This window comes from Naegleria gruberi (genome assembly GCF_000004985.1).
Source record: "Naegleria gruberi genomic scaffold NAEGRscaffold_40, whole genome shotgun sequence".
NCBI classification, from domain to species: domain Eukaryota; phylum Heterolobosea; class Eutetramitea; order Acrasida; family Naegleriidae; genus Naegleria; species Naegleria gruberi.
In genome coordinates this window covers 163,927-191,918 of record NW_003163287.1, presented here as the reverse complement: position 1 = coordinate 191,918, position 27,992 = coordinate 163,927, and the positions used below count along the sequence as shown (strand labels likewise).

Here is a 27,992-nt window from a genome sequence, read left to right as displayed (position 1 = left end):
AGTGCCAAAAACAGTGTAAGCACAGGACCTCTTCCAGTTTACGATATTACATTCATTATTAATAACTTTAGCAGAGAAAACTTGAGAAATTACTTAATGAGTTGGAAGAAAGTTCACGACGAATCAACTTTACAAATGCTTGAGGGTGCTTATCAATTTTTCAAAGGTAACAAAGACATTGAAACCTTGTTTAAAAATCAAATTGATAAAGTTGCTTTAGACGAAATGTTTGACGTAGAAATGAATACCAATCAATAAAACGTGATGAGTGAGTCACTTTCGAAATAATTCTTTTATTAAAAAAAATGTCCAGCTTGTTCTTTGATCTCACGAAACGGGAATTCAACAACACCAAAAGAGATGATCACTGCGTGATTGTTTCCAACATTGCTAATAGTGTACTTTCGAATGGTTTCAAAAATTCATACGAACAATTAACAATTAACGAATTAGAAACCGTTCTTGACGAAAACCCTTCCGGGCCTTCTTTCAACATTATACTTCTTGAAATTCTAATGTTGATGAAAGCAAGCTATTCTTTCACCATGATTAATGACTACTTCTCTCACTCATTGAAAAAGAAATATGTCATTAGAGAGAATTTGTTACATTACATTTCACTCATTGAAGACAATGACATTTACAAACAATGGAAGGAACAATGTTTGTTGAAAGATTGCTTGGATTCTCATATCGAGAAGGCAGCTTTGTTTTCCAACGGAGGTGGTTTAGGCTCATTTGGATCAATGTCTGCCAACAAATCTTCGAAGGCTCCTTTATCAGAGAGCACTAGACCCAATGCTATTACTATGAAGAAACCATCCAATAGAGGAGAAGGATCCAACAAGAGTAGCAGTACTAGCAATCACAATCCAAAGAAAATCTTTTCCTTCCCAAGTATAGATTTGAGCTCTTTAAATTCGATTGAAGATTTAGTTGGAAGAGAGTTGGTTCACCTTGTACAAGAGATATGGCTATCTACTTGACTGTATTGGTCAATATGATAATCAGGTTGGAGGAAGAGCTTGTCTTGATTTGGAAAATTTCAATGTTATCAAATCGGAAAGAAATGGATCTGTTCTGCCAAATAGAATTTCTGGAATTGTCCAAAAAACTGGAATTGTTGATGCCAGTATTAAACTTGGAATGCCAAAAGGAAGTAAAATGATTAGATTATCGATTGGCAACTGGGAAGAATTGAAATAAATTAAGCTTTATTATAAGTAATGAGATAGAGTGGAAGACATTGATATGGATGAAAAATAATGAATTCTGAATTGATTACACTAAATCCAACCTTTGCATTTGATCCCAATCCTTTAGCAAATACACTGTCATAACCAGAAGGAGGGAGAATGTCATCATGGTGTTGATCTTGTTTGTTTAGATGTGTATCAATTGTTTTAACCTTTCCTGGAAATAGTTTACAAACAAGCATCTTTCTTCCCGTTTTATGATCTTTGGCTCCATTTGTATCATATACGTAACGATCACTCTTTACACTCTTATCAGCAAAATAAGCACCCAATCCATACATGTGACAATTTCCCCAGCAATGTCTTGCTTGTGTGCAAAGTTTACAATCATTTTTACAAATGGAGATTGGCAACTTTCCACTCACTGGACACGTAGGATCTGCTTTGTAATCAGATGGTATGTTAATTCCATATGTCATGATAGAATTTAAAGCTTGTTCTGTAGTTCCATGGTAGAGGTAAGGTTCAAAGTTTGAGATTTCTTCAATCTTTCTTCTGTTTCTTATTTCTTCACTTTTCAATTTGTACATTGTCTCCAAAGTCTTATTTTCAATCTTTTGAATTGAAGTGACAGTAACATTTCCCCCTTCAAAAGCTTGAACGAATTTGGTTCTCCATGTTTGGTCTTCAGAAGGTGTAGCTGGCGTTAGAGTAAAAGCGAAATTAGTTGGTCGTTTTCCCTCATGTCTAAATTTACATTTGCCAATGTGTGCAATATTTTCATATCTGCAAAATCCAACCCTGTAATCTTGACAAATTGGCACAACATTGGATTTCTTTTCCTTCTTTTGGTGTGATTCTTTAATGGACTGTTCTTCTGTCTGCCTCTTTCTCTTCCACAATTCTTCATAAAGAGCTTGAGTTTCTTCCCAGCCACTTTTATCGTCGTCATCACTGTCGCTGTCTTCAAATGATTTGAGAGAGTGTTTTAAGTTTTTTTCAAAAGTGGATGTTGAATTGACTGGTTCCTTTCCATGCTTCAATGATTGGCTAAGAGAGAGATTTGACTCATTATTACAATCTTGATCGAGCTGGGCCAGGGCATTCTGTAATTCTACAGATCCAAATCTGTTGGCGAGGAAGTTCAATGTTTGTTCGTCCTTTACCAAGTCGTCAAATGCTTGTTGTTTGTTGACTTTGGCAAGTAAAATGTAATTATTGATGATATTGGCAAGGTGATTGTCAAGTGTTAACATTTTTTCTTTGATATTGATCATAGCAGTGAGTCATACCATTCCGTCTAAAACGTGAAAAGTACAAAAATAAAGCATTCAATTCCGTTGATTTTACAACAAGGAATTGTTTGTCCTTTTCACGTTTCTTTTAACTTGTCACTTCGCCAACTATTCTTAAAAAAAATACGTAAATCGATCATGAATTCTAATCAAGAAATTATCAATTTCATCCAAAGCAACAGTGGCGATACAAAAGATGTACTCATCTTGAAAGTGGGTCAAAGATTCGGCATTTCAATTGCTGAAGCAAAGGATGCTCTCGATCTTGTTGTTGAAAGCAGAAGAGTGAATTCCACAACATCTGCACCATCTTCTCAAACATTCGTCTACCAAAAACAAGGTGGTAATGGATTCTCTGGTTATCGCAACGAAGGCAGCCAAGTCAACAGACCAAGTTCAAGTGTTGGAGGAAATAGGAATGGTGGAAAGAATGAAAAAGCTGCAGACAGATACCAACTAGAAAAACAACTGATCAAGATGAAACTTGAGAGAGAATCCAAAAAGTTGAGAAAGGAAGGAATTACAAATTTTCTCGAATCCAAAAAAACCAACCTTGTTTCATTTGACAAATGCGTTAATGAGCACATTGATCCAGAAACCTTCAAGTCTCTAACTATTTTGGCAAAGAAGGACAGGACTTATGTTCTCTATTACTTGTATGTTGGTTTGGATTTAGAAAGAATTACTGTTCTAATGAATGAACACGGATCTGATTCAAAAAAGGTGAAGAAAATTGTTGACAAGTTGTCCAAAGAAAACCATCCTATCTGGGTCAAATATTCTCAAAAACATGCCATCTATAAAGCCTACAGTGAAAAGGTTGAGGAAATTTGCACAAAAAAAGATCCTTCGTTTTTGGAGAAGCTATTAAGTGTCTTTAGATCAGATAAAACTGATGATAACTCCTCCCAAAAATCATCAAAGAATGACAAATCCAATAAGGCATCAAGCAATACAACTTCTTCTGCAGCCAAAGATAAGAATATTGACCTATCCAAACTCAACAATGAGAATGATCTGATTGGAAAGAGTGGAATTTTCAGATACGATCAAAAAAACGATCTCTATGTTTTGAAGACAACTGGTGATTACAAAGGAAAAGATAAGGTCTGTCTTAGAGATACCAATAAGGCAAAGTTTGAACAATTACTAAACGGAAAACCGTTACCAGCAAAAATTATTGGCAAGATTGATTGGGTTCAGCTTGGTAATAATCTTGTAGTTGGCGCAAGATGTAGTGCCAAACAATAAACTATTCCTATTGTTGTATTCGAAAGTCAGTAAATCATAAACCAAAAAAATGTCTCATAACACAACATCATCCATACAAGTATTGTCGCGTTTCACTCATTATACAGAAGAGAGAAATACTGAAAGAGTGGTTTCATCATTTCTCCACATACGAGCCTCCAAAGAGGGATCAACTTCTTCCGAGAATGACCATCACGTTATTTCCCAACCTTTTCATCATCAAGATATTAAATCCAATCAAAGAATCGCACATAAGAATCAAGCAACTCTACATAAGGATAGCACTGCCATGGAATGTCTTAAACAATTTGAAAAATCTGTTCGGGATCATCACGAGAAGGAAATCATTAGAAAATTTAAAAGTCTCTCAACTAGCGAAAAGACTCCAAATGGTCGTTTTGAGGTGAGGTAATTTTTTCGTTTTTAAAACTGTAATAAAGTTGACGCTAAAATAAATAGTATCAAGAAAAGTCGGGAAGGGAAAATAAAAAGGAAGTTGGAGATGCGGGGTATCGATCCCCGTACCTCTTCCATGCTAAAGAAGCGCTCTACCATGTGAGCTACATCCCCTTACATTATTAATAAAATGACCTTAATCAATTGTTAACCTATCTCAAAAATGGTTTTATTTTTTGTCTGGAAGTCTAAAGTTCATTCTATCCACGTAGAGCCACAATTTTCTAGGATCCAATTGAGCTTCTATTGGACATTGATATTTCCAATGAGGTATGGATTGACCTGGTATCGAATCTGACTGTTGCAATTCCTGTGAAATATTTAAATTGCTACACCAAGTATTCGAAAGCATTTTAACTGTACAAACATAGAGAATTTCATCCATTCTTAATTTTTGTTGTGTAGGTAAGTGATAGAACTCAATCATGGCACCAAAAGGATTTGAAATATTTCTAAATTCTCCTTTGGAAACATTCATCTTTTCATACTTTCCAGTCTTGTTAATAATGGTGTCAACAGGAAGTGGACAATTTGATTTTTCTGAAAATTCTCCCAATTCTTTCAATAATTGATTACAAACTTGTTCATTAATTACATTTTCTACCACAACATATCCGTATCTGTGGAAAAAGTCCAAATGACGTTTGGTAAGCATGTGAGAATGTTGCTCATAGATTTTCTCAAAACGTGTCAAATTTCTTACTTGACCATTCTCATCTTTTTCCTCAATTTGTTCCGAAAATATTGTTTCCTCATAGCTTTTCTCATTGTAAAGACATTCTCCAAGAGTGGTAAGTGGAATTAAATGATTTGGATTTTGAGGATCCATTGACTGTTGTTCCATTTTGAAACTTGAACTGAAATCATCAGGATGTTCAAAGGTTTTTCTCTTTTCCCTGAGTGCCTCGATGGTATCTCTATTGATATCATGAGTCATAGAGTAGGCATGATAAAATACACATCTTGGATGAGTCAACCGATTAGAGTTTGAATTTTGATGAGGACTTCTAACATCAAAAAATACAAAATCACCCTTTTGAATTGGAAAATATGGAATTTCATCATGCTCCTTTACAATGTTTGTTAAATATTCCAAATATTGATCTACAGCATCTGAATTTGCTGAAATTTGAGGTTCTAAATTTTCTTTTAAATTCCAATCCACTGGAACTCTCTTTATCTTTCTAATGAGTCCAAGCAATGGTTTATCTTCATCCAATGTAAATTTGACATGATAGGGACTAACCCACGGATTCTTCTCTCTCATCAATTGACCATCTCTAAATTTAACATCAGTCGCTTTGAAATATTCGGTTGCTATTGAAGCAAAGCCAGGAATCAGCTCTAACCCACCTTCCTCTTTATACGGATGTTCATGACCATCCTATAGACACAACATGGATTGAAATGGTCGGAATCTATCTAATGGATCATAGGTATAATCTGGATTCAACTTTTCCCACAAATTATTTGGCCAACTGTCCAAGTGAAGACCAGTGCCAGTTTGTGTTAAAGGTTGAAAGTAAGACTTTTCGGAAATCTTCTTCTTTTTCTGTGTAGAGTGGGCCTCTTTGGTTTTTCTTGTCATTTTGTTTTTTAGAGTTTTAGTTTTGAAAATTAGAAATTGTTTGCAATTGAATTGCAATGGAAATGTTATTGGTTAGTAAAATTCAAAGTTGAACCTTGTAATTGTTATTCAATTCCGAAATAGTGTAGCAAATATAAATGAAACAATTAACATCACTTTATTGTGATGACAATCAAATTGATGATGAAGAGCCAAATACATAAGTGAAATGAAACAAAGATCAAAAATCAGAAGTCGTTTTAGGGAATTGGGTTTGTTGATATTTAAGGCTGCTGTATATTGTAAACCTTCGTTTATTATTTAACGTCCTCTCAATATCTTAAAGTGTGGAGAACAACGAATGTGATTGAATATTTTCTAAACATTGAAAGATGAGTTTAATTCAAACAGTTCAGTGATTGGTTCTGATATGTTTTCTCATCAAAAGGATACTGCAGCAGTGATTTAATATTCGAATGCATTATCATTATTCATAATAACTGATTGAGTAATTCCATTAGCAGTTCATATAATCTTGGCCTTTCACTTGGGTTGACCTGTTCTTCGATTCATAATTTGCTTATTCGAATGATTTTTCATAATCAATTCCTTGTATTCTTTTGTTATAAAATATTGATACTTTTGGCGGCAAAGTTCGTTTAAGGTTCATTTCAATTACCTTGAAAAAAATTGACTCAAATCCAACGGTTACATAACTCATCATGATGGCTAATATCATCAATAGTAATAACAAGAGTTGTTCATCGAGGAAAACTCGTCTGAGAGGATTGTATAATTATTATTGGAAATTTACGATAATATTAATGATGACGATGATGGTTTCATTGTTGGGAATTATTGAAAAGGGATTAGCCGCTCCCTATACAATTGAATACGTAGATACGATAATATATGTTAGCTTGGATCCCTCAACCTACTCAATGGGATGTTATAAGACTAAGGTTGTTGAGGTGAGTTTCATTCATTTTGTTCATAACAATGTATTTGTTGAAATAATAAGGCTGTCACATATACTCTACCTGTCGGAACAAAGACCATTGATAGATATATTCCCTTTTCCCTAGTTGTGGGTATTGATAATTATGATCCACAAATGTTGAGTGGTGGAGGTTTCTATTCATCGGAAGTGACATGGATAAGCCCAAAAGAGGATGATCCATTTATTGGTTTCAAGCTTCATAGTGACATTAGAGAAACCACATCTAGAGCTACAAGACTCACACTCTCACATGAATACTATGCTACAGGGCTACTCTTTTATGATGAAACTAAAAATGTAAGTTTTTAGTGGTTGTGAAATTTCATATTGAAACTATTCGAAAGAAATCTCTAATAAGATACTCTTTCAGTGATACCATTGCCAAAGTCAAGACCTTCAAATGTACGGTAATCTTTGATAATATGAATACAACATCTTCTCAATATGTGGCAAATCCAACTTCAAAAACAAAATCTGATGATGGTGTTATTTTCTATGCTTCAAGTATTGATCCAGGAACAGAATATAAGGTACAAGTTCATTTTCCAGTCATGGCCGAAATCAATGACTATTGCAAACCAGCAGTTGTTTTCCAACCAAGAAGTAGTGCATTATTTGGTGCATTCTTTGGTACCTTTTTACCAATATTAACCATAATGTTCTGTGCAACTTGTGGAACAATTTGTTGTTTAACTAGGCGTTCCAATAAAGTACTCAACCAACATTAAACTTTTAAATGAAATTTGGAGCAACAATTCATGTATTGAAAAAATGTCTCAATTGATTGTGTGGATTTGCTTTGTGATGTTGTGTTTGGTGTGTTTTTCGTATCAATCGAATAATATTATGGGAGGAACTGTGGCTGATAAAAGTAATTATCCTTTTTTGGTATCCCTTCAAAAGAATGGAATGCATTACTGTGCAGGAACCATTATTTCGGATTATCACGTGCTAACAGCAGCACACTGTTGTTTTAAAGGGGATGCCCTTACAACGCCAATCGACATTGATAATACTGCCATCGTATTGGGCGAAACGAATCTTTCAAATTGCCAGGATCAATTTCAAAAATTAACAAACAACAAATGTGAAAATATTGAAATTGACCGTATTATCGTTCACCCAGAATATTCTCCTTTTAAAATGATCAATGACCTTGCAATTATCTACACTAAAACTCCAATGCTTAATCTTTCTATAGTGATATCAGACTATAATCAACCATGGTCTAATACATCTCGTTTGATGATAGCTGGATGGGGATTCACTAATGAATATGATACAATCAATGATGAAAGAATACTGCATGAAACTCCTACATATATTACAAATATCAGTGACTGTACTTCAATGGGGTTAGAGCTCAATGAGCAAAGAGATCAATGGTGTGTTGGAAAGGGTAATGGTCATTCATCATGGTAGGTTTTTGATGTTGTATCATTTCAGAACTATTTTAAAATTCAAAGTCAAGGTGATTCTGGTGGCCCATTAATTCAACTTGGAAACACTTGCAACGACAAATCATTAATTGGTGTGACAAGTTTTGGTCCAACCAATAGTTGTGGAAAGATTTGGAAAAGGAGTGTCTTTACAAAAGTTTACAATTATAAAGATTGGATTTTTGAAAATTCGAGAATTAATCAGGATAAACTTGCTAGTAATTCCTCCAAATTGAAAATCAATAATGTACTATTAATATTACTAATTATTTTAAAATTATTTGGGTTGTTATTCAATACCATTTAACATAATTCCAACATTAGATTCTAAATAATATAAACTATAAATTTGTGTGAATATTTTCATGATAACAATTGTCAAATTACGATAGAAAATGAATTATTGTCCTTGAATGGTAACAACAATCTTTCTATCAGAAGGATGATCACGATGTTCGCACAAGTAGATGCCCTGCCAGGTTCCAAGGTTTAATTTTCCATTTGTGATAGGAATAGTAATCGATGGACCAATCAATACAGTTTTAATATGAGCAGGCATATCATCGGAGCCTAAATTATTCAATTATCATGCCATTATTAATATCCTTCTTATTATTATTAAATAACTAACCTTCCATAGTATGTTGATAGTATGATTGATTTTCAGGTGCAAGCCTATTAAAAGACTCTTCTAAATCGTGTCTAACAGAAGGATCATAATTTTCATTCACTGTCAATGAAGCCGAAGTATGTTGAATGAATAAATTACATAATCCAATAGAAACACCATTTAAATCTTGTTGAATTTGTTTGAGAATTTTATCAGTGACAAGATGAAAACCTCTCTTTGATGCACAAATTGAAACTGTTCTTTGTTTGAAGACAACCATTGTTATTATTTTTTTTAATTATTTAATTTTAAATTTAATTTTTAACTATTAATGCAAAATTAATAATATTATTACACTAGAGGTTGAAGATGTTTATTTCTTCAACTTTTCTTGATGCCAAACACAGAAATCATCAATAGCAACTGGCCAAGCACCTGCATCAGCATCGTAATCCTTATAGTCACCAGTGGCATAATTCTTGGTAAAGTCCAAGAAGAGTTTCCAAGTGTCAGCTGTAATAGCCTTCTTGAAGACCTTTTCTATATATTCACACCAAGCATCCAAGAATTTGTACTTTCCCTTCATAATCAATTTCCATTGACCGATAGCAATATCTGGTGGAACAGTCTTTGCTCCTTCATCCAAAGAGTAATCAAAAACATATTCATAAAAGTCTTTGAATAGTTGATTATCATTGTAAATATCAGACTTGACTTGACTAATCTTCTTCTTCAATTGATCCATCTTTGTGACCTTTAAATCACCACCCATACCTTGCTTCCATTCATCAGGAGTAATATTATAGGCCGACTTGCAACCAAGTTTGTAGAATAAAACAAAGATGAGAGGATCTGATTCTGGATCAGTTTCCAAGTCTTTGGCAAGTTCCAAAATACCATCAAGAGTAACATTGTTGATAGTGTCTTCGTTTGTATTGTTACTGGCTTGTTTGTATTTTTCAAAGGCTTCTTCCATTTCTTTAGACAAGGTGACAGAGCTCAAACCACCATTAGTACTATTGTAATAATCATCAACAGCTCTATCCAATTCCCAGTTTGACTTTTTGAGGAAATCTGTGGCAACCTTCTCGGATGTTGATGTAATATTACGGAATTGTTGGAGTGTATTCTTTTGTGTGGAGGTTAATTTAAGTTTTGACTATTTGATCAAATTATTATTACAATTATTATTATATGGAGAGTACAATATAATAACATTATGTGTTATCATCATTATTTGGGTCGAAAAATTAGGCACAGTGGCAATATTGTTTAACCAAGTAGGAAGAGTTCATTGTACAATTTTATGATCATAAAATAACAATTTTTAAACAAAGGAAGACAGAGCACCACAATCATCACAAAAAGTAGTAAATATTTTGTAGTTTCATCAATGTAAAGCAACACAACAATATTATTAGCGAGTTCGAGTTCACAGTGTTAAAATCATGATAAAAAAAATTTAGCTAAAATCCAAAACTTACGCTCATTGTTTAGAAATTTTTTTATAAAATGACGATTGAAATTTCCCAGCAAGTTCAATTTCTGCTTGGAAATACTGTTGAAAACAAGCATGATATTAATAGATTTTGTAATCTCTCTAGAAATACGGAATTGAATTTCCATGATATTGATTCAAAAAGAAGGTTATCCTCAAATTGAGATATTAAGAAAATAATTTAATTGGAAATATTTACAATTCTCAAACTTTATGAATAAAAAGTAATTAAGGAGGCTAAGTAAACAAATAATTAAATAAAAGTGTAGTATATCAAATAGTCTTGTACTGTATGACGTTAACGAAGAATCATAGATGCCTTTTTGTTCAATAAATTGGTTCATTAAAGTTTAACAAAAATCATATGTTCTTTAACTTCGGTTGTCAGAATTGAACTTTCATTTTGTTAAACTTTGCTGAACAATGCGAAAGGTCACCAATCGGTCCTCAAATAGGAATATCAAACAAAGATGAGGATTCTGATTCTTATCTTTTCAAATCCATTCCCTCATCATTTATCAAATCCATTGGTCGAGGAAATTTTCAGTGACATTGATGGTAAGTGTGACAACGAATGAAATTCATCTTGTTTCTTGTGGAAAACATTTAGACATGGTATTGGTAGAATGCACTTTAGAATTTCGATTGAAACTTGAGATTAAGGAGCAAATAATTTAATTGAAATATTTACAGAGAATTTTGGTCTTGATTTGAAATGCATGTACATTTTTCAGTTCCATCCAATTTGACCAGGAATCCCATATCTGAGACTACTGATGTTGGTCTAGAGAGGAGGGAATATCTGACAACCCAATTCAATTGAATATCTTTTGAACCTGCGGCTTTAGCGCCAGCATTTGCAAAATCAGAGAATGAGCCTCTGGAACCAGTTAAAACCTTAATTGAATGTCCTGTACAATATTGTGATAATTCACTAATAGATTCAATGGATTCATAGGAGGCAAGGTTGACTTGAACAACATTTGGCATAATTTTAACTTGTGATACCAAGTGCTCGAGATCATTAACTTCAATATCACAAATACCAATTTGTTTGACAAGGTTATTTTCAACAAGTAATTCCATATCGGCCCAATATTTCAACAAATGCTTTGAATTGGAAACTTTGATGAGTAAAAGGTCAACGTGGGATCTTTTCAATTCTTGGAGAGTGTGAATAACAGCTGACAAGACTAAATCATCATGAGAATTAGGACAGGTGGTGGTATCAGGGAATAATTGGAGAGTTAATGAATATTCGTCATCTGACGATTGATGCTGTTGTTGGAATTGTTCAACAAGATTCTTTACATTTTCCGACTTGAAAATGCTTGGGTCAGGCTTTATCCATACTTTATCTGAGTGCAATTTACTGTCCTTGCTAGCATCCAAGAAGGTTTCATAATGTTCTTCTGTTTCTAACAAGGCTTCATGTTGACTCAAATTCTTGGCCTTTATGATTCTTGATGATTCTCTACTATTAGTAGCGTTGGTAGAGGTACTTGTGGAAGTATTGCTAGTTACTGATGACATTGAAAAGTATTTCAATTATGGTAAGTGAGTGAAAGAAGAAGAGGTAACACAATGGGAGACAATAAATAATTAGTCAACAACACACAAGGAACGGAATGTGATGATGGGTTTGGATGTGGCAGAGGTAGCAAATACGCCTTTTTTTTTGATTCTTGTTTTTTGATTATGCCGCTCAAGCGTGTACAGCAATAAAAAACAATAAATGCGTGCGTATTAAAAGAGCATGCACAAATGATGGATGGAAGTGAGCATTAATCACTCAATCTCGGTTGTACTATCAGAGCATGAGCTAAATCGAATTGAGATTGTAAAGTCGTATATTATTGAATGTCAACCTAAATTAATAGAAAAATACAACCAGAGTTCATATTTGATGAGTTTGAGACTCAAGGGCCACTGTAGTTTTAGGTTCATAAAAAGAACAAGAAAAAAATGTCACTTTCATCTTCATCAACATCATTTGAAAAACTTGAACAGGCACGAGCCTCAATTAAATCTCAGTGCAGAAGAAGTGATTTTTCGGAATTGATGGCTTTTAAATGTCCTCCTACAAAGCTTATTGAAATGTTAAGTTTGGTGCTCATTCTTCTCGAAACACAACCAAGGAAGGAGTCACTTCCTAATGATCAAATTTATGAATGGTTGGAAATTGTTAAGAGATTGAATAATTCTGATCTTATTGATTCGATAACAAAGATGGACACAATCTCCAAAGACACTCTTGATAAGGCAAAAATCTTTATTAATCGTCATCCAGATGCTTTTAATGAAAATTCTTTGGGAAAATGCTCTTTATCCATTGCCTATTTATTGGTTTCGTGGTCACTCGCTTTGATTAATCATGTAGAATCAACTCAAAATTGAGCCAACAACACTTTATGTCGATTAGATGCATTTGGAATATTCACAAACAAAGACAGTTTACTTTAGAGTATACTCTAAACCTTTCATCTACATCACTTGAAGGTATCTGCATTCCATTCATATACTATTTCCTTATCTTATATCCACTACAATTAATTCTTTACTGATGAACTTTGTTAATGAGTATTTCTACAGTTTTTTTCAATCTCTCAAAACCTTAAAGTTTCAATTTTAAAAAAATGTCTTCAACAAGGGAAAGATTAGATCAAGCACGCTCCAATGTTCAAAAACTTGAGAGACACGGATTTAATGAAATGATGTCATTCTGCAGACCTCCAGCAAAATTGCCAATCATGTTTTCCCTTGTGATGATCTTGTTGGAGAGTAAAAAGAACATAGCCACTGAAGAGGAGGGTTTATATGATTGGAAAGACATAATGAGAGAACTTACTGGAAGTGTGGATATTAGATCGAGAATTGTTGCTATCGAGTCTGTATCTAAGGAAACCTTAGAGAAGGCCACAATTTTTGTAAATAATCATCAAGGAATTTTGGAGAATAGTTATGGCAATATTTCAATGGTTGCAGAAAAGTTGTGTTCTTGGGTTGATGCATTGCTGGCACACTCAAAGCAATAATTGTAATGAAATTTGTTACAATGAGTGTTGGATCATATTAAATATATTAATAGATTAAACAATGATCAATTAATTATTTAAAAAAATGGCAGAAGAAAGCTTGTTCTCTCTGTTTACCGATAATGAGGATTTATGTAATTGTATACTCTCCTATTTGGAAATCCCTTCAATTTATTTGTTGGAATTATCGAATAGATTTTTCCATGAACAATTACAACAAGTCAATACGGATAGATGTGTTTTCGGAAATGCTGTTTTCAGGTTGGCATCCAGATTTTGTGATGGTTTTATATTGGAAAAGGAATATTTTGATGGATTCAACTGGGGATCAGGATTTAAAAGTGTAAAATTTAGGAAAGTTTTGCAGGAATTTTATAATAACACATTTTCACGAGTTGGATTTAGATCGGATACATTAGTAAGAGTCAATAACCAATTGGAACAATCAACAAGAGAACATAAATATATAGAAATTGTTAAATGGATGCCGTGTTTACTTTTGCACAATTTATTTAGGGTTGCATATAATGATATCAAGGAGAAATTCAAACATGAAATATTTCACTATTTAATAGACTATTCCAAAGCTAACTGGAAAACAAGTCACAGAGACTTGAAAAGGGTTTCAATCAGAAAATTGAGAACCCTTTATCCACCCAAATACAAAAACTCAACATTTTTGGAATCTATTTCAGATGGTGAATTTCTCCTACATTACCTAGATTCGTTTAAATCTCTCAAAACCAAATATGAAAGCCAAGCTTTAATTTATCATCGTTCTTCAACTTTCGACAAGCATGATGATGATACGATAACCGAGGTAGAACAGCTTATTTCTATGGAGACACACATTCAAATTTGGCCAGGTCTCACTGGTCCAAATGTTTCAGCATCATCCACTATAAGCAAAACATTGGTTGTGGGAGGTATTTCAAAAAAGATGGAAGAGGTTAATTTAGAACAGGAGATTTCAGAGCTTTATTTAGAACTTTTTGGATTAACAATTCCACAAGTATATGAATCAAAAAATGGAAGGATAGCATATAATGAGAAAAATCAGATCTTTGTTGTTTTTCCTTTCTATTGTGATAGACTCAGTGTCACAGATAAACACAATATTCATTAATTAATGTTCCTGAAATGTAAATCATCAATTATTCTGTTGATTGGTTTCAATTCCTTTTACCTTCATGTAGGCCTCTAAATCAAAGTCATCATTTCCTAACAATTGTTTAAAATATATTCCTTTTTGCATTAATAAAAAGTTTGGATCATCCTTATTGATTGGGCAATCTTCGTCGTCAGCTGTGAGACTTAACATTCTTTGGAACCTTTCATCATTTTCAAAATTATACGTTTCAAACTTTTCAAAAGATTCTGTTGAAGGAGGATCAATAATTGGATTGGAGAGAGTGTTCATGCTGATTGGAATTTCTGGAGCGAAATTGTTGACTGGTAGTACCGCTTCAGGTGAATTTTCAATTGATTTTTCACTCTCTGACAATATGCTAGTTTCAATAGAAATTGTGTTTGGAGTTGACTCCTTTGGCGCTTCTTGGGTTTCAGGTGTAGTTGTTTTGGCTGGTCTTTTTTTCTTTGTCTTCTTTTCAGGGGCTAACAATACACCAAATATCTTGGATTTCTTTTGTTTGGCAGTGAGTTGAGTTTTTCTCAACTCTCTGGCAGCCTCCTGAATTGAAGAACTAGCCTGAGGTGTTACAAATGATGGTGAGCTTTCAGTAACAGCATTATTATTCTCAATAGATACTGATGGAGAAGTTACATCATTGAAAACAGAGGATGCTTCAGGTTGCTTTGGAGAGGCCTTGACAAATAATTCATCGAATGATAGTGTTGGTGTTTTCAAAATATTGAATACGTCAACCTCATCGAATGGTTTGCTTGTGGTGATATTACTTGTCATTGGAGTTTCAGTTTCAAGTGAATTGTTCTCATTATTTTGAGCTACAGGGTTGCTTTCTTGAACTGGGATGGTTTCCTCAACAGTAGCATTCTCAGTTTTAGTTTCAGAGGGTGTAGGTTCGGCGTGTGTATGGAAATTTACTTGATCTTCGAATCGTTTACCTAGAGAATTCAGATATTCACCATAAACTTGATCATATTCTTCCTCTGTGATTGGTTCGAATTTTTGCCCATATTCAAATTGTGATTCATCAGTCTTTTCCTCATTGGTCGGTGTTGTTTTTGATTCAACATGTTCTTGTGTTGCTTCTTGAGCTGAGTTGGTTTTTTCTTCTGTAGGTTGCTGTGGCATCTCAATAGAAGGTTGAGAACGTTTGGAAATACCTGATTCATAATTTGTTGGGTCAGTTGTGCTGTAAGAATTAAGGTAATTTACAGGTGAAGGGGCTTTTCCTTCTTTTCTAGTAGGTGGTGAGCTTGTCTTGATACTACTTGTCAAATTGTGTTCAATAAGCTTGTTCTCGTTGGAGCTAGAGCTGGTAGCTGGGGAAACTGATTGAGTACTATATTTTGGATAGTATTGGACTGGCTCTCTGTGAATAATTGGTGGAGCTACAGTGTAAGGTTGATGATTGACCATCATCATTCCTTTCATTTGAGATAAATCATTTCTCAAATTATTAAGTTCACGGTGAAGCTCATCAGAAGAGGTTGATTTGTCATTTTTGGAGAGTGTTTGGGAGAGGATCATCTTTTGTTGTTCCTGTTGCAATTCCATTTGTTTTAATAACGTATTGGAAATGGCCTGATTATTCATTTCTCCCATTTTAGTTTTCATTTCATTTAAAGATAATTTTAAATCAAATATTTCTCTTTGTAAAAACATCATACTATTAAAATCCAAACTAGGATTTGTAGATTCTCCACTTGTTGGTTTTACATTCTCCCTTTGTTGTTGCTGTTGTTCTCTTGGTTCTGATTCGTTAATATTTGAATATTCTTCCTCTTCTCTTTTTTCTAGTTTAATTTCTGGTTTTACCACAAGCTCTGATTCCTTTCTTGAGGGTACTCTCTCAATAATTCTATAGTTTTTCAAAAGAGAAAGAATCCATCTCTTTCCTACCTTGAAAATACCCAATGAGAGAAGGAAGAAAATCAAGTATTTAATCAAGGATAGCAAAGAATCTGTAACTATTGAAGAAATAGTGGGTTGAACAGAAGTAGTAGGTTGATAAGAGGCTGGATATGGTTGGAATGCTTGTGGTGCCATCATCGTATAAATTGGTTGAGCATATGGTGTAATAAATCCAGCAGCTCCAGATAATGATGACGGATAAATTGCATTATTGCTTTTAAAATTGTTATTATTAGGATGACTATTATCATTCAATTGTTCTTCGTTTCTTATTGGTTCCTGTTGATCGGAAAATAATTTTCTATAATAATGTTGGGCAGCAACTGGATGAGGAGGAGGTGTTGAAAATACTCTCCTTTCCGAATCAACATTAGATGATGAAGGAAGAATGGCCGAATCCATAGGTGTGTCCATAGAAATATTTCCCAAATTATTATCTACTTTCTTTTCATCTTTTATTTTTCCACTTGTTGGTGATAACATCATTGAATCGATTTCCTTGTTTGACTTGACAAAATTCAATCCCGACATGTTATTGCATTTTTTTTTAATTAAAAATCGTTCAATATTTTAGTTTTACAATTATCGCACAAAAAACCTAATTTCCTGAATAAGCCTCAAGATTGAGTAAAGAGTATTTTCTATTAGTTTATTAGTGTTTTTCTCGAATATTAAACTTTCTAACTTTGGATTGAGGAGGCAACATAAGTCCTCTTCCTGAATTTGGAGGAGAGAAATCCTTATGTTGTTTTGTTACCACGGTATTGTTTTGGATTGTATTTGAAAAGTCTCTTCCTACAATTAAAGGTCTATGAATTTCAATAGCTCCATCTTGATCGTCGACTGGATATCTATAAGTTGCAAATGGAGAAACATCATCACTCAATTTCTCTGAATATTCTGTCATCATGTTTTCCTTATTTTCCTCACTATATGGAACTCTTGTTTTTGAGGGAGTTACCTTTGCAAGTAAAGGATTAGTTTCAAATCTCATTATAGGTTGTGGGAAATGAGATTGATTCCTTGTTGGTGATCTAGCAATGTCTTGTTCAGAGGCGATATTTTTCAGTACAGGCCTTCCATTGATGATAAAGTCTGTTTGAGGGGATGGTTTCGAAGGAGTGGAATTTGTTGGTGTGATATTGTGCTCAGTTTCATCTTCACCATACTGTTCGTCATTTGAATAGCTGTTGCTGTACACAGAGTGCTGATTATCCACGAGATAGTTAAAACTCCCCATATCATTTAGATTATTCATACTCATACTATTCCTTTCCAGGGTACATGCCTTTTGCTTGTTGCATAAGCAATTGTGTAAGTTCTTCTATTTTTTGAAGCATAGTCATTTCTCTATCCTCTGTATCTTCTCTGTATTTTGAGAATCGTTCTTCCAGTTCTGCATAGGATTGTCTGGAAATATCCAACTCGTGTTGTAACATCATTGATTTTTCCTCTAATTCAAATTCTCTTTGCTTTCTTTCCTCAAGTTTTTTCTCGACTATTCTTGCATTTGGATCAAGTTTTATCATATTGCTTCTGAGTTCACTAAGCTCGTTCTTAATTAAATCAAGTTCATTTCCTCGAACATTGTCAGATGCTCCAATTGGCACTTTGAATGGATCTGCTGAATTTTGTTGAATATTGCTACTCCACTCACCAAATCTATGATAATCATCTTCTTGGAAGAATTCTTCGCTTATATTCAAACTCTTATCCTTCTCACTTTCGCTTGAAGTTTCTGAAATCTCTTGTTGAAGAATGCGTGAGGTGAGAGGAAGTAAATCTAATTGGGGTGGGGGTTTCAATTTGAGTGGAGACAAGAATTGTGTACTGTCCAGGTCAATATTGCTGGCAATCTTAGCTGCTGATTGAGGAGTAAATGTTTTCTTAGGGGTGGTACTAGTGGTTTTCTTTGTATTTGATTTGAAAGTATTTTTTGTTGGAGTTGGCATGCTCTTTGGAGTTTTAGGTGAAACAGTTGGTTGTTCTTTGATTGGAGTTTTCTTAGGTCTTGAAGGAGGTGCAGAACAAGGTCTTTCATTAGTCGGAGTGTCAACTCTATAAAATTCTTGATTTTTAGAGATTCTCGCTCTCTTCTTTGCTTCCAGTTCTTCTTTAGTTAATTTATAAACTTTCAAGTCGTGTATTGTATTCTATCCTCATCATTGATGAACAATTTTTGAATCAATTCACTTACATCCCATTCCTTCTTCTTTTGTGGAGTTGGTTTTGCCTTATACAAAACCCCACCATTACCCTTTCCATAAATTTGAGAAGTGAAGTGAAAGTGCCTGTTAGGGTTGAGGCTGTACTTGTCCTAGAATTACGTTTTGCATTATTGGTTGGTGATACTTGATACGGAGAGGAGCTTTTTCTCATATTTTTTTCTTTCTTATTCATTGGAAATTGGCGCCACATGCACTACATGGACAAGTATTTCCCTCCAAAATTTGGCGCCCTATGTACAAACCCTTTCAAATGATTTTAGAATAAAAAATGAGTCAAGGAAACCCGCCTTCATCATCACCACAGGGAATTTCCTCTTCTCAAGTGATGAATTTGAACAATCAAGCAACCTTAATGATGTTAGGAACACAACCAGTAGATCCTGCCATTGATAACACGATGGATTTTTATAAAAAGAAAGTGGGTACGTATTCACAAATACACATTCTTAATATATTCTTTGTTATTCAGCTGAAATGGAGAAGGAACGGGAGGACATGTGTCGAAAGATGAACGATATACAAATACAATATCAAAAGTTTCACGATCAAGAGTGGGAACTGAGAAGGAGAGAAGATGAAATTGATGCTCTTAGGAGGGCTCTCTCCGGTGCACAACTTCATATCTTCGACGAAAGAGAACATTCAATGCATTTGCAACATCAAAATGATGCTCTCAAAAGTAAGTGTATTCTGAATGAAATTAATCATCAACCTTTTCAACAGTTCAAGAAATGGAGGACAGAAAGAAAATAAGAGACTTGCTTGCACTCACACAACCAGTGACGCAGGAAGTGACCTATTTTAAAGATTGTCGTCCAGACCAAATAACAAAATATGTCCTCAATACAAAGACCAGTAAGGTCAATAATAACGAATCGAAAAAAGAAAATATACAAAATTATTCTAATAAGGAAACCTGTATAGAAGAATACATTAAAAGCTCAAGCGACAACAGAGCCGCAAACAATACTAAATATCAACAAGTTAAACCTAAAGTCTGTACAAATACTAACTTTGCTCAACAGCAACAACCTTCAAGAATTTTGAGAACAATTATTATTCCAAATGAAAAAACAGACACATTATTACTACAAGTGGAATCTTTACAAGCTAAACTCGATGAACATCTCAAACTCTCAAGGGAAAAGGAAGAATCCCTTATGAAGGAACGAATGATAATGATTGAAGAGGAAGAAAAGAGAAGAGAGCGTGATAAAGCAACAATTCTCAAATTACAAAGAGATTATGAAGATTGTCACAAAAAACTCAATATCAGTAATAGAGAATATTTCGTCACAACCCACAATCTCAAAACTGAAATCAGAAAACAAGGAGAAAATATTGAAAAACTCAAACAAGAGAATATTTTCCTTAGAAAACAAATTGACAAACTGAAGGAGAGATCTCAAGAAGAAGCCCATCTTCTCATTAGTAATGCGAGAGAACAAACTGAAGAATATGCCAAATATTTCAGAGAGCAAACCATCATGAAAGAGAATGATATCATGCATTTACAAGATCAATTGGCTGCCAAAAAGGAGGAGTACAATCTCAAAACTAAAAAGATGGAAATGAAAATGCAAAAACTCCACAAGAAATACAAAGAGTTGGCAAAACGAAGAACTCTTGATATTGAAGGTTTCAACAATGATGTGTTACTGTTGAGGAGAAAACTAACTTCCCTCCAAAAGAAAATAAAAAACCAGAATCAATAAATACAACAAAAAATGTCTTCAAATAACTCCCTAGGATCTTCATCATCTTCGGAAAATCTCATCAAGGAAACACAAGAAACTTTGGAAAGTAGGTTTTATAATTGAAATGTATAGTGTTCACTATGAATTCATAGTTGCTCACGAAATGAGTAATATTTTAGGAGCAGGACTTGATCGGGAGAGTTTAGCCATCATTATGAATCTATGTGAGATGGGAATTAACCCTGAAGCTCTAGCAGCTTGTGTAAAAGAAATTAAATCGGAGGCTCAAAAATTGAAAAAGTAACAACTAACTTATCAATTTTGATAATATCAAATTTAATTAGGAAAAAACATAATATTATTTTGCATCAATTTAATATGAATTTTAAATGTTCATGTTGGCAAAATCGAGTTTTTATATCGAGTCAGCTGACAGACCGTACGCTGCACTTTTTTAATATTGAAAAACTAATAAAGTAATTCTAGTTATTAGCGCCACCTTTAGAAAAAAATGCAAAGATTGCTTTCATCGGGTTCTTCTTTGAGAAAGACACATACAATTTCATCATCGCCATCATCAACATTATTAATTCTTGCTCGGAATGGTGTTACTAGAAGTTTTCATATTAGTACTCAATTAAATAGCAAAGTGCCAATTATTCAACATCAACAACAAACCAAAGCTGATGATAGTACTGTAGATGTAAAATCACTTATAACACCTCCTAAAAATCAAGAGCCAGTGCCTAATAATTATATTCTTCTTTATCGTAATCCAAAGGCTAGGTTTTTCAAGTTTGCCTTTATTGCTTCAATGATTAATGCTGTAACGCTTTCATTATTGGCCTATTTTACAATGACTATGGTAAAACTTGATGAACATGGCAACAAAGAGGAAGCATCATTGACAACTAAAATATTGATTGGACTTGGATATGGATTGGCAGCTGTTGGTGTTATTGCTGGTATTGCTTATTATGCAAGACATAATATTTTGGAATTTGGACTTATTGATGAGAAAACTCTCAGAATTGTTACAGCTAAATTTGGATGGGGAAATTATAAGGATACTATAGTCCCAGTAGATCACATTAATATTCCACAAAACTCCATGGAAAATTTGAAATATAATCTCTTTTTGACTGAGGATGTTGCTAGCAAAGTATCAGAAAACTCAATGAAACATTTGAAGAGAAAGGGTGACTATATCTTTGTTGGAATCAAAGGAAAGAAATGGAATCACTTGATGGATATTACAGCAGAAGCTGCTTATGTGGATAAACATAATTTCATGCGCTTCTTGGAACATAATCCTAGAATAGTTGCTAGCTCAATACCTAGAGCAGGCAAAGGTTTCAATCCATACAAGAATTAAAAATTTGAAATTTGAAATAGTACAAATAATTTTATCATATGTCAATAAATTAATGTTGACATGGAGTATTATTATTGGATGTTGATTTACGAGAAAATTCTTCTGCTTTTCTTCTTGTCTTTTCCAAAACCATTTGCTTTCTCTTACTCAATTGGTTTGATGGAGAAGCCATTTCCCTAGAGTTGGACTTAGATGTCGAAACACTCGATCTAATACTTCCCCTCATTGAGGATGCAGGGCTGTATAGAGAAGTTGGTGTCTCAATTGTTTTTCTACCAGTGCTGATATCTGATTTAGTAACGGAGGATGGAGTGGTTCTTGAACCATACATGGATGGCCTTGAGAGTGTTGGTTTGGCTCTTGGTGGTGAGAAAATGCCTTCTGGTAACATGGATCTAGTTCTCTTCTTTTCTTCTTCTCTTTCTTCTCTCTTGATTTCTCTTGAGGTTCTCGACAATTTGTCAACATTAAGCAAGTTAAGTTCTCTCTTTGATTTAATAATCTCTTGTCTTTGAGCTGTTCTTTTGATATTTCTGTTGGCTTCTACTTCATTTCTACGAGCATCGATCGAGTTTCTTCTTTCAGTTGATGGAGGTAATCCCATCTTGATTTGATCAACTTCATTCAATTTGGCTTGGAGTTCAAGTTGTTGTCTCCTCAACAATTCCCTTCCCAGTTCAAGTTCAGCTCTTTCTCTTTGAATTATTTCCATCTGGGCTTGTCTTTGTCTTTCGAATTCAGCCTGTTGACGTTGCACTTCATGAATCATTCTTTGAACTTCTTCAGATGGAACAGTTTGGTAAACTGGAATATATTGCATTTGAGATTGAGGTTGAGGTTGATGGGAAACTTGTTGAGCTTGCCACATTTGTTGTTGTTGAAGCAAATGTTGTTGCTCGGCAGCAATTCTTTGCTGTTCTGCATTACGTTGTTGCTCAGCAAATTGTTGTTGAAGCTTTTCTTGTTCAATACGTTGCTGATCTAGCATTCTTTGTTGTTCCATTTGCTTTTGTTGAAGAATTTGTTGCTCTGCTGCAGCACGTTGTTGCTCATTGAGTTGATCCAATTGTTGCTGTTGTTGCTGATCCCTTAAACGTTGTTGCTCAGCCATTCTCTGTTGTTCCAATTGTTGTTGTTGAAGGAGTTGCTCAGCAGCAACTCTTTGCTGTTCTGTCATTCTCTGTTGCTCCAATTGTTGCTGTTCAAGCTTTTGTTGTTCTGCCACTCGTTGCTGTTGTTCTAATTGTTGTTGTTCAATTTGCCATTGAGGGTTTGGTTGATTATTCTCTTGTTGTTGATTGAACCCACCAAATTGTTGTGGTTGTTGGAAACCTTGTTGAGCAGGAATGTTTGGTTGACTATTTACATTTTGTTGAGCTCCAAAAGCAAAATTATTTGGAGAAGGCTGACTGGCTCTATTCAATCCATTCAATGAAACAATAGGAGACCCAGATTTCTCAAATCCAATTTCCAAATCATCGTCCAATGTCAGACCATTTGTATCAAAGGTAGTGTATGTTAAATTAGGAGGATTAGTTTGTGTTGGCTTATTGAGGGAATTTTTAAGAGTTGTTGCTGTTGTACTCTTTCTCTTTTGGAATTCCAAAATAGTTTGTCTTCTCTGATTGGCTGTGATTGCAGTGTTATTAGCACTACCAGTAGTAGTTGCTGCTGTTGTTGTGGCTGGTTGTTGCATTTGTGTATTGTTTCCATCACCCATTTCGGAATCCTTGACACTCTTTGCTACACTTGTCTTTTTACTTAAACGTTCTAACAAGTGTTGTGGTGGACCTTTCTTTGGTGCTGTAGATAATTCTATTGTGAATGAAGTACCAGGTTGTCCAGGTTGTTGTTGTTGGATTGGCATTCTCTTGAAAGTGATTGGATTTTCCAAGTGTTGGTGTGGAGGGCATATTATGTCTATTCAGGTGTTGTCTTCGTAAACGGTCTCTGTTATTTAATACACTATCATCCTGTGTTCCTGATGGTAGTGAGGAGTGATGCTGTTGATGATTATTATTGAACATTGTTCTCTGGGTGACCACGGGAGTATCAATATGTGTTTTTGGTTGTGTTATTTTGGATGGAGGTGAAAGGAAGGGTGCTCGTATCAGGTTATTATTATTTGTATTCTTCAGGGAGGAAGGATGAGAAAATTGATGGTTCATATATTGTCTTGTTGTGATTGTTGTTGGTAATTGTTCTCTCGAGAGTAAAGTGCAACAAAATGTGGTTTAGCCTCTTCCAGCTGTTGTTGTTCTCACTTTTTTTTTGATTCTTTTCAAATTTTTGGCGCCAGTTTGTGTAACGTTAAGATTTTGAGAAAAAGCGTTACGTTTTATTATTTAATTCGAAAATGCCTATTTAGATTCACCATGTTGTTGTTGCTGATGGTTAATAGGTGGTATTATTGAGAAACCATTCTCCAACAAAAAATGCAACTTTTCAGCAGTAATTGTGCTCCAATTGCATGTACCTAATTCACTAGAAAGATGTTCAATGGCTTTAGCCTTGCTCTCAAAACATGAGATTATCAACTTTAAAAACTGATCGAGATGTAAACACTCAAATGGCTTATCTGTCACTAAAGTTAAAAAGATTTTGCTCTTATCTGTTGATTCAAGATGTGCAATACCATAAGAGCTTAATCCAAATTCTACAATTTTGCTCAATGCCTTTTTGAATAAATCTGTTTGTTTAAATTGGTGAGCAAGCTCTAAAATTGACAAGGCAATCATATCATCAATTTCAATCAGGTCTGCTCCAACAGTATTAAGTAGCTCATAAATGGCGTCTACAAGTTTTTTTGGATTGTGATAGTAATTAATTTGTATCTGTGAATAGTGTATATCACTTTGGAAACGGTATCTAATTTTTTCAGATAATCTTACAGAGATTGGGTGTTTTTTTCCCAAGAGATTGTAAGCAGCTATCATAGGTCTTATTCCATTCTGAATTCCGTTCCAAATATTCTTGAGGCAACCAATCGCTATTTTATCATCAGTATAATAGTTAACATTTGTAACTAACAGCTTGTTAAGGGTTTCAGCACGATTTCTAAACCTTTTACTGTCAATCTCCTTTTTGAGAATTTTCAAGAATACTAATTCTCCGTCCTTGACACATGGTCTCTTATACATATTCTTACTCTTTCCGATATGTTTTTGAATCAATTGTTCAAGTCTTATCTTACAATTCTTTCTTGTCTCACTTTGTAATCTTTTAGTCATCATTTGATGATAAATAATCTTCCAAAATAAATCTGATTTTACCAATTCATGCCTTTAAATATTAATATAATTTTAAACATATGTAATATTACATACCATACAGAATTAATTTGTAAAAGGTGTAAAGCATCGGAAGTGCATAGAAATCCAGCAATTTCCAACATACAGTCCTGACCAATTACGTCCATTTTTTTTTACTTTTGATTAACTTAAACTTCAAAAACGCATTGTTCTTTAGAATTATCAAATGTTTCATTTCCTTTAAATAATTGAGTAATAGTGATTTTTTGAAAAGAATGTGGCATGGTTATTAAACTTAAACTTTGAAACGAAACCACAAAAAAATGCGCAAGGGGAATAACAACAAGATGATTGCCAATAAATGTTGTACCAAATTTAAATTATTAAATTACAAATTAGGTAAAACATCAATTGTGTTTCAATTTTAGAAATATGTTATGCTATGATCTATCATGTGTAGATGATTATGCGAAATATATACTAGTTGATGAAAATACATTTAGAATAGAAATATATTAAATATTGAAAATAGATGGGGCAGAGGAATATTCAGCATTGAGATGTAAGTCAATATATTTTATTATTATATATCTAATATAAATAGATCAATGTATTCGATCCAGTAAATGTTTTATACTTGTTTGTGATGTATTTGATTTCAAGTCGATTAACAGTTTAAAATTTATGATCGAACAAATATTAAATATTAAAGAATCAAATGACATTCCAATTGTATTTACATTAAATAAGATTGATTTAATTAATAATAATAATTTGGAGGAAATGGTTGAAAAATTTAAAAATGAAATTAATATTAATTTAATTGAATATTATCATGAAAACCAAACTGATTTAAAATTACTATTTAAAGAAATTATTCAAAAAGATGTAAAATATTTAAACTCCACAACAACAAATATTCGAGAACATAAATGTTTGACCATGTAAAATATTAAATTCACTAATATTTGTGAAAAATAGTTCATCACATTGTACAGAGCAATAGCTCTTTTATCTTACAGTTTCATTCAAACGAAGGAAATCCATAGGATTCTCAGCAATAAAAAAAACAATGAAACGATCTTTGGATTCAGTGCTGGAGTTGGACATGGTTGAGTGCAATGAAGATCGAATGTTGGGAAACATAAACAAGAAGAAACTGCAAGAAGTAACAATTCGCAACTTTCCTACTGTTGCAAATATTTACAATATCACATACAAAGTAATGGATTACAACGTGTTTTATGAATCGAGAGGTAAATCTCTTCTATCATGCAAAATTAATAATGTGGACTGTATTGTCAAAAGAGTGAAGCAACATGAAGGAGTAAAATCAATTTTGAGTTTATATTTACCTAGTGATAATCCAGATTATTGCTTCACACTGAAAGGAACATGTTTGGGAACAATGTTAAGAAATGGGCAAGTTGACCAAGTTGACATTTTTCAATTTGTGAAAGATTTACTTGGCACACTTGTATTATTGGAAAGAGGAAATATTACACACAATGATATCAAACCAGATAATATTGTCCTATATGATGGACATTGGTTTCTTATAGATTATGAACTGTCAAAGTCATTCAAACTGAAACGTGGAAAATACTTCGATTGCAACAATGGTAAATTGAGATGTGAAAGATTTTCTAGAGGATATAGACCTCCATATTCAAGTTGTGAAAATATTCTATTGGATGCAAGTGAAAGTTATTCCACAGATGGAAAACAAATTTCCTATAAATGGGAAATTGTATCTTCCAACATGATGACACTTCCAAACAATAATTCAAGCAAACTGTCAATCACCTATGACAGTATAAATGCTGGAAGTCATACTTTCAAATTGACAACTAGAAGCCAAATTTTGAAAACATCCTCATCTAAGCAAGTCACATTCCAAAAGTTGAATTATGCAACACCTGTCATTTCTATTGAAGGAAGTGACAGCCTTTCACTTTCAACAAGAAAGAATTAATTCCCTCATTATTTCTCCAAGATCTGATATTTACTCTCTAGGATTGGTCATTCTTGAACTTTTACATCAAAAGAGACTTGACGGCTTGGAAGATCCATCTCAAGTGCAACAACACTTGCAACAAGCTCAACAAGATGGAATTATTAATTCTAATATGAGCTCTGTGGATAAGGAAATGAAAAGTTGTCTCTTGCATGAAATTCTTCCTCAAATGTTAATTCAAAAATCGAACAAAAGACCAACACCAACTTGTTTACTTGAAACTTTGAATAATCATTGTACATTCTCTGATTTTTCCAACACATTGTCCTTCTTTCTCAATGCGGATCATTTTAGAAACCAACTCTTCTCAATATCATGAAAGAATTCTTTGTTTTCTAATAGACAAGTCAATGGCGTATGTGTAAGCTGTTCAAGATAATCCATTTATGAATTTGTATATTATTTGAAACTGAGTTACATTGGTTGTGGCATGTTAGCCCGCTTTCGTCTCCTTTTCCTCTCATTAACATGTTCAACCACAATAATTTTCAAAGTTCCATAAAATCCTAAAGATTGAAAATACTGAGAAGAATCAATTGATTGAGGAAGGTGAAAGAGAGCAGAGTCATTTTCTGGGGGATCATCTCGCCAGCTATAAGAAACCCAGGATTTTCTTTCTTGAATCGCTCTTGGTCTGAAATCATTCAAATAGTATATGGTAAATAATTCATTGTATTCCAATAAGTTTTTGGAAAGTGATTTGGACACCCGAATAATTCGAGAAAAATTGTTCAATGGAAGAAATGTCATTGTGTAAAGTTGAATTTCAGTAGGAAGATTCCAAAATTCTGAAAGATCAACATATTCATAGTTGGAACCACAGGTTGACAAACTTGATTCTTCTGAATCACTGTCATAATAGTTTTGATTCGAATAGTTATGTGGTTCAATAATATTCTGTTCTTTCAATACCACTTGTAAATCTTCTTCAACAATAGTGTGAGCGGTTCTTTTTGGTTCTCTTAGTTGACTATTTCCCATTTTTTTTATGAATGAAAATTATTTGTATTTTCTCTCAA

At 33.6% G+C, this 27,992-nt stretch overlaps 16 protein-coding genes and 1 non-coding gene across 17 annotated transcripts; 7 read left to right on the top strand and 10 right to left on the bottom strand.

The window, feature by feature from the left end:
• Positions 1 to 1,199: 1,199 nt before the first annotated feature.
• Positions 1,200 to 2,462, bottom strand: NAEGRDRAFT_80635 (uncharacterized protein). The gene has a single exon (XM_002674340.1). The coding sequence runs from the start codon at positions 2,450 to 2,452 to the stop codon at positions 1,208 to 1,210; it is 1,245 nt and encodes a 414-aa protein (XP_002674386.1). The 5' UTR covers positions 2,453 to 2,462; the 3' UTR covers positions 1,200 to 1,207.
• Positions 2,463 to 2,629: 167 nt separating this feature from the next.
• Positions 2,630 to 3,742, top strand: NAEGRDRAFT_70463 (uncharacterized protein; the record flags this gene model as incomplete). The annotated part of the gene is made up of 1 exon (XM_002674419.1): positions 2,630 to 3,742. One exon carries the CDS (start codon positions 2,630 to 2,632, stop codon positions 3,740 to 3,742), a length of 1,113 nt encoding a protein of 370 aa, XP_002674465.1.
• Positions 3,743 to 4,239: 497 nt separating this feature from the next.
• On the bottom strand, positions 4,240 to 4,312 carry NAEGRDRAFT_t465. Its single transcript has one exon. It is a non-coding gene; the product is annotated as a tRNA-Ala (tRNA).
• Positions 4,313 to 4,367: 55 nt separating this feature from the next.
• On the bottom strand, positions 4,368 to 5,465 carry NAEGRDRAFT_50974 (uncharacterized protein; the record flags this gene model as incomplete). The annotated part of the gene is made up of 1 exon (XM_002674339.1): positions 4,368 to 5,465. One exon carries the CDS (start codon positions 5,463 to 5,465, stop codon positions 4,368 to 4,370), a length of 1,098 nt encoding a protein of 365 aa, XP_002674385.1.
• Positions 5,466 to 6,879: 1,414 nt separating this feature from the next.
• NAEGRDRAFT_50973 (uncharacterized protein) lies at positions 6,880 to 8,187 on the top strand (the record flags this gene model as incomplete). Its single annotated transcript, XM_002674418.1, has 2 exons — positions 6,880 to 7,062; positions 7,669 to 8,187. 2 exons carry the CDS (start codon positions 6,880 to 6,882, stop codon positions 8,185 to 8,187), a joined length of 702 nt encoding a protein of 233 aa, XP_002674464.1.
• Positions 8,188 to 9,167: 980 nt separating this feature from the next.
• NAEGRDRAFT_80634 (uncharacterized protein) lies at positions 9,168 to 10,304 on the bottom strand (the record flags this gene model as incomplete). Its single annotated transcript, XM_002674338.1, has 2 exons — positions 9,168 to 9,973; positions 10,299 to 10,304. 2 exons carry the CDS (start codon positions 10,302 to 10,304, stop codon positions 9,188 to 9,190), a joined length of 792 nt encoding a protein of 263 aa, XP_002674384.1. The 3' UTR covers positions 9,168 to 9,187.
• Positions 10,305 to 10,999: 695 nt separating this feature from the next.
• Positions 11,000 to 11,845, bottom strand: NAEGRDRAFT_70459 (uncharacterized protein; the record flags this gene model as incomplete). Its single annotated transcript, XM_002674337.1, has 1 exon — positions 11,000 to 11,845. One exon carries the CDS (start codon positions 11,843 to 11,845, stop codon positions 11,000 to 11,002), a length of 846 nt encoding a protein of 281 aa, XP_002674383.1.
• Positions 11,846 to 12,277: 432 nt separating this feature from the next.
• Positions 12,278 to 12,709, top strand: NAEGRDRAFT_70458 (uncharacterized protein; the record flags this gene model as incomplete). The annotated part of the gene is made up of 1 exon (XM_002674417.1): positions 12,278 to 12,709. The coding sequence occupies one exon, from the start codon at positions 12,278 to 12,280 to the stop codon at positions 12,707 to 12,709; it is 432 nt and encodes a 143-aa protein (XP_002674463.1).
• Positions 12,710 to 12,948: 239 nt separating this feature from the next.
• Positions 12,949 to 13,347, top strand: NAEGRDRAFT_70457 (uncharacterized protein; the record flags this gene model as incomplete). Its single annotated transcript, XM_002674416.1, has 1 exon — positions 12,949 to 13,347. One exon carries the CDS (start codon positions 12,949 to 12,951, stop codon positions 13,345 to 13,347), a length of 399 nt encoding a protein of 132 aa, XP_002674462.1.
• A 1,150-nt stretch (positions 13,348 to 14,497) lies between these two features.
• On the bottom strand, positions 14,498 to 16,888 carry NAEGRDRAFT_70456 (uncharacterized protein; the record flags this gene model as incomplete). Its single annotated transcript, XM_002674336.1, has 1 exon — positions 14,498 to 16,888. The coding sequence occupies one exon, from the start codon at positions 16,886 to 16,888 to the stop codon at positions 14,498 to 14,500; it is 2,391 nt and encodes a 796-aa protein (XP_002674382.1).
• A 169-nt stretch (positions 16,889 to 17,057) lies between these two features.
• On the bottom strand, positions 17,058 to 18,784 carry NAEGRDRAFT_70455 (uncharacterized protein; the record flags this gene model as incomplete). The annotated part of the gene is made up of 3 exons (XM_002674335.1): positions 17,058 to 17,637; positions 17,672 to 18,558; positions 18,662 to 18,784. The coding sequence occupies 3 exons, from the start codon at positions 18,782 to 18,784 to the stop codon at positions 17,058 to 17,060; spliced, it is 1,590 nt and encodes a 529-aa protein (XP_002674381.1).
• A 356-nt stretch (positions 18,785 to 19,140) lies between these two features.
• On the top strand, positions 19,141 to 20,348 carry NAEGRDRAFT_70454 (uncharacterized protein; the record flags this gene model as incomplete). Its single annotated transcript, XM_002674415.1, has 2 exons — positions 19,141 to 19,312; positions 19,357 to 20,348. The coding sequence occupies 2 exons, from the start codon at positions 19,141 to 19,143 to the stop codon at positions 20,346 to 20,348; spliced, it is 1,164 nt and encodes a 387-aa protein (XP_002674461.1).
• A 493-nt stretch (positions 20,349 to 20,841) lies between these two features.
• Positions 20,842 to 21,705, top strand: NAEGRDRAFT_70453 (uncharacterized protein; the record flags this gene model as incomplete). The annotated part of the gene is made up of 1 exon (XM_002674414.1): positions 20,842 to 21,705. One exon carries the CDS (start codon positions 20,842 to 20,844, stop codon positions 21,703 to 21,705), a length of 864 nt encoding a protein of 287 aa, XP_002674460.1.
• Positions 21,706 to 21,754: 49 nt separating this feature from the next.
• NAEGRDRAFT_70452 (uncharacterized protein) lies at positions 21,755 to 23,572 on the bottom strand (the record flags this gene model as incomplete). Its single annotated transcript, XM_002674334.1, has 1 exon — positions 21,755 to 23,572. The coding sequence occupies one exon, from the start codon at positions 23,570 to 23,572 to the stop codon at positions 21,755 to 21,757; it is 1,818 nt and encodes a 605-aa protein (XP_002674380.1).
• Positions 23,573 to 24,065: 493 nt separating this feature from the next.
• NAEGRDRAFT_70451 (uncharacterized protein) lies at positions 24,066 to 24,935 on the bottom strand (the record flags this gene model as incomplete). Its single annotated transcript, XM_002674333.1, has 1 exon — positions 24,066 to 24,935. The coding sequence occupies one exon, from the start codon at positions 24,933 to 24,935 to the stop codon at positions 24,066 to 24,068; it is 870 nt and encodes a 289-aa protein (XP_002674379.1).
• Positions 24,936 to 26,181: 1,246 nt separating this feature from the next.
• On the top strand, positions 26,182 to 26,931 carry NAEGRDRAFT_70450 (uncharacterized protein; the record flags this gene model as incomplete). The annotated part of the gene is made up of 1 exon (XM_002674413.1): positions 26,182 to 26,931. The coding sequence occupies one exon, from the start codon at positions 26,182 to 26,184 to the stop codon at positions 26,929 to 26,931; it is 750 nt and encodes a 249-aa protein (XP_002674459.1).
• A 456-nt stretch (positions 26,932 to 27,387) lies between these two features.
• Positions 27,388 to 27,954, bottom strand: NAEGRDRAFT_70449 (uncharacterized protein; the record flags this gene model as incomplete). The annotated part of the gene is made up of 1 exon (XM_002674332.1): positions 27,388 to 27,954. One exon carries the CDS (start codon positions 27,952 to 27,954, stop codon positions 27,388 to 27,390), a length of 567 nt encoding a protein of 188 aa, XP_002674378.1.
• Positions 27,955 to 27,992: the final 38 nt, after the last annotated feature.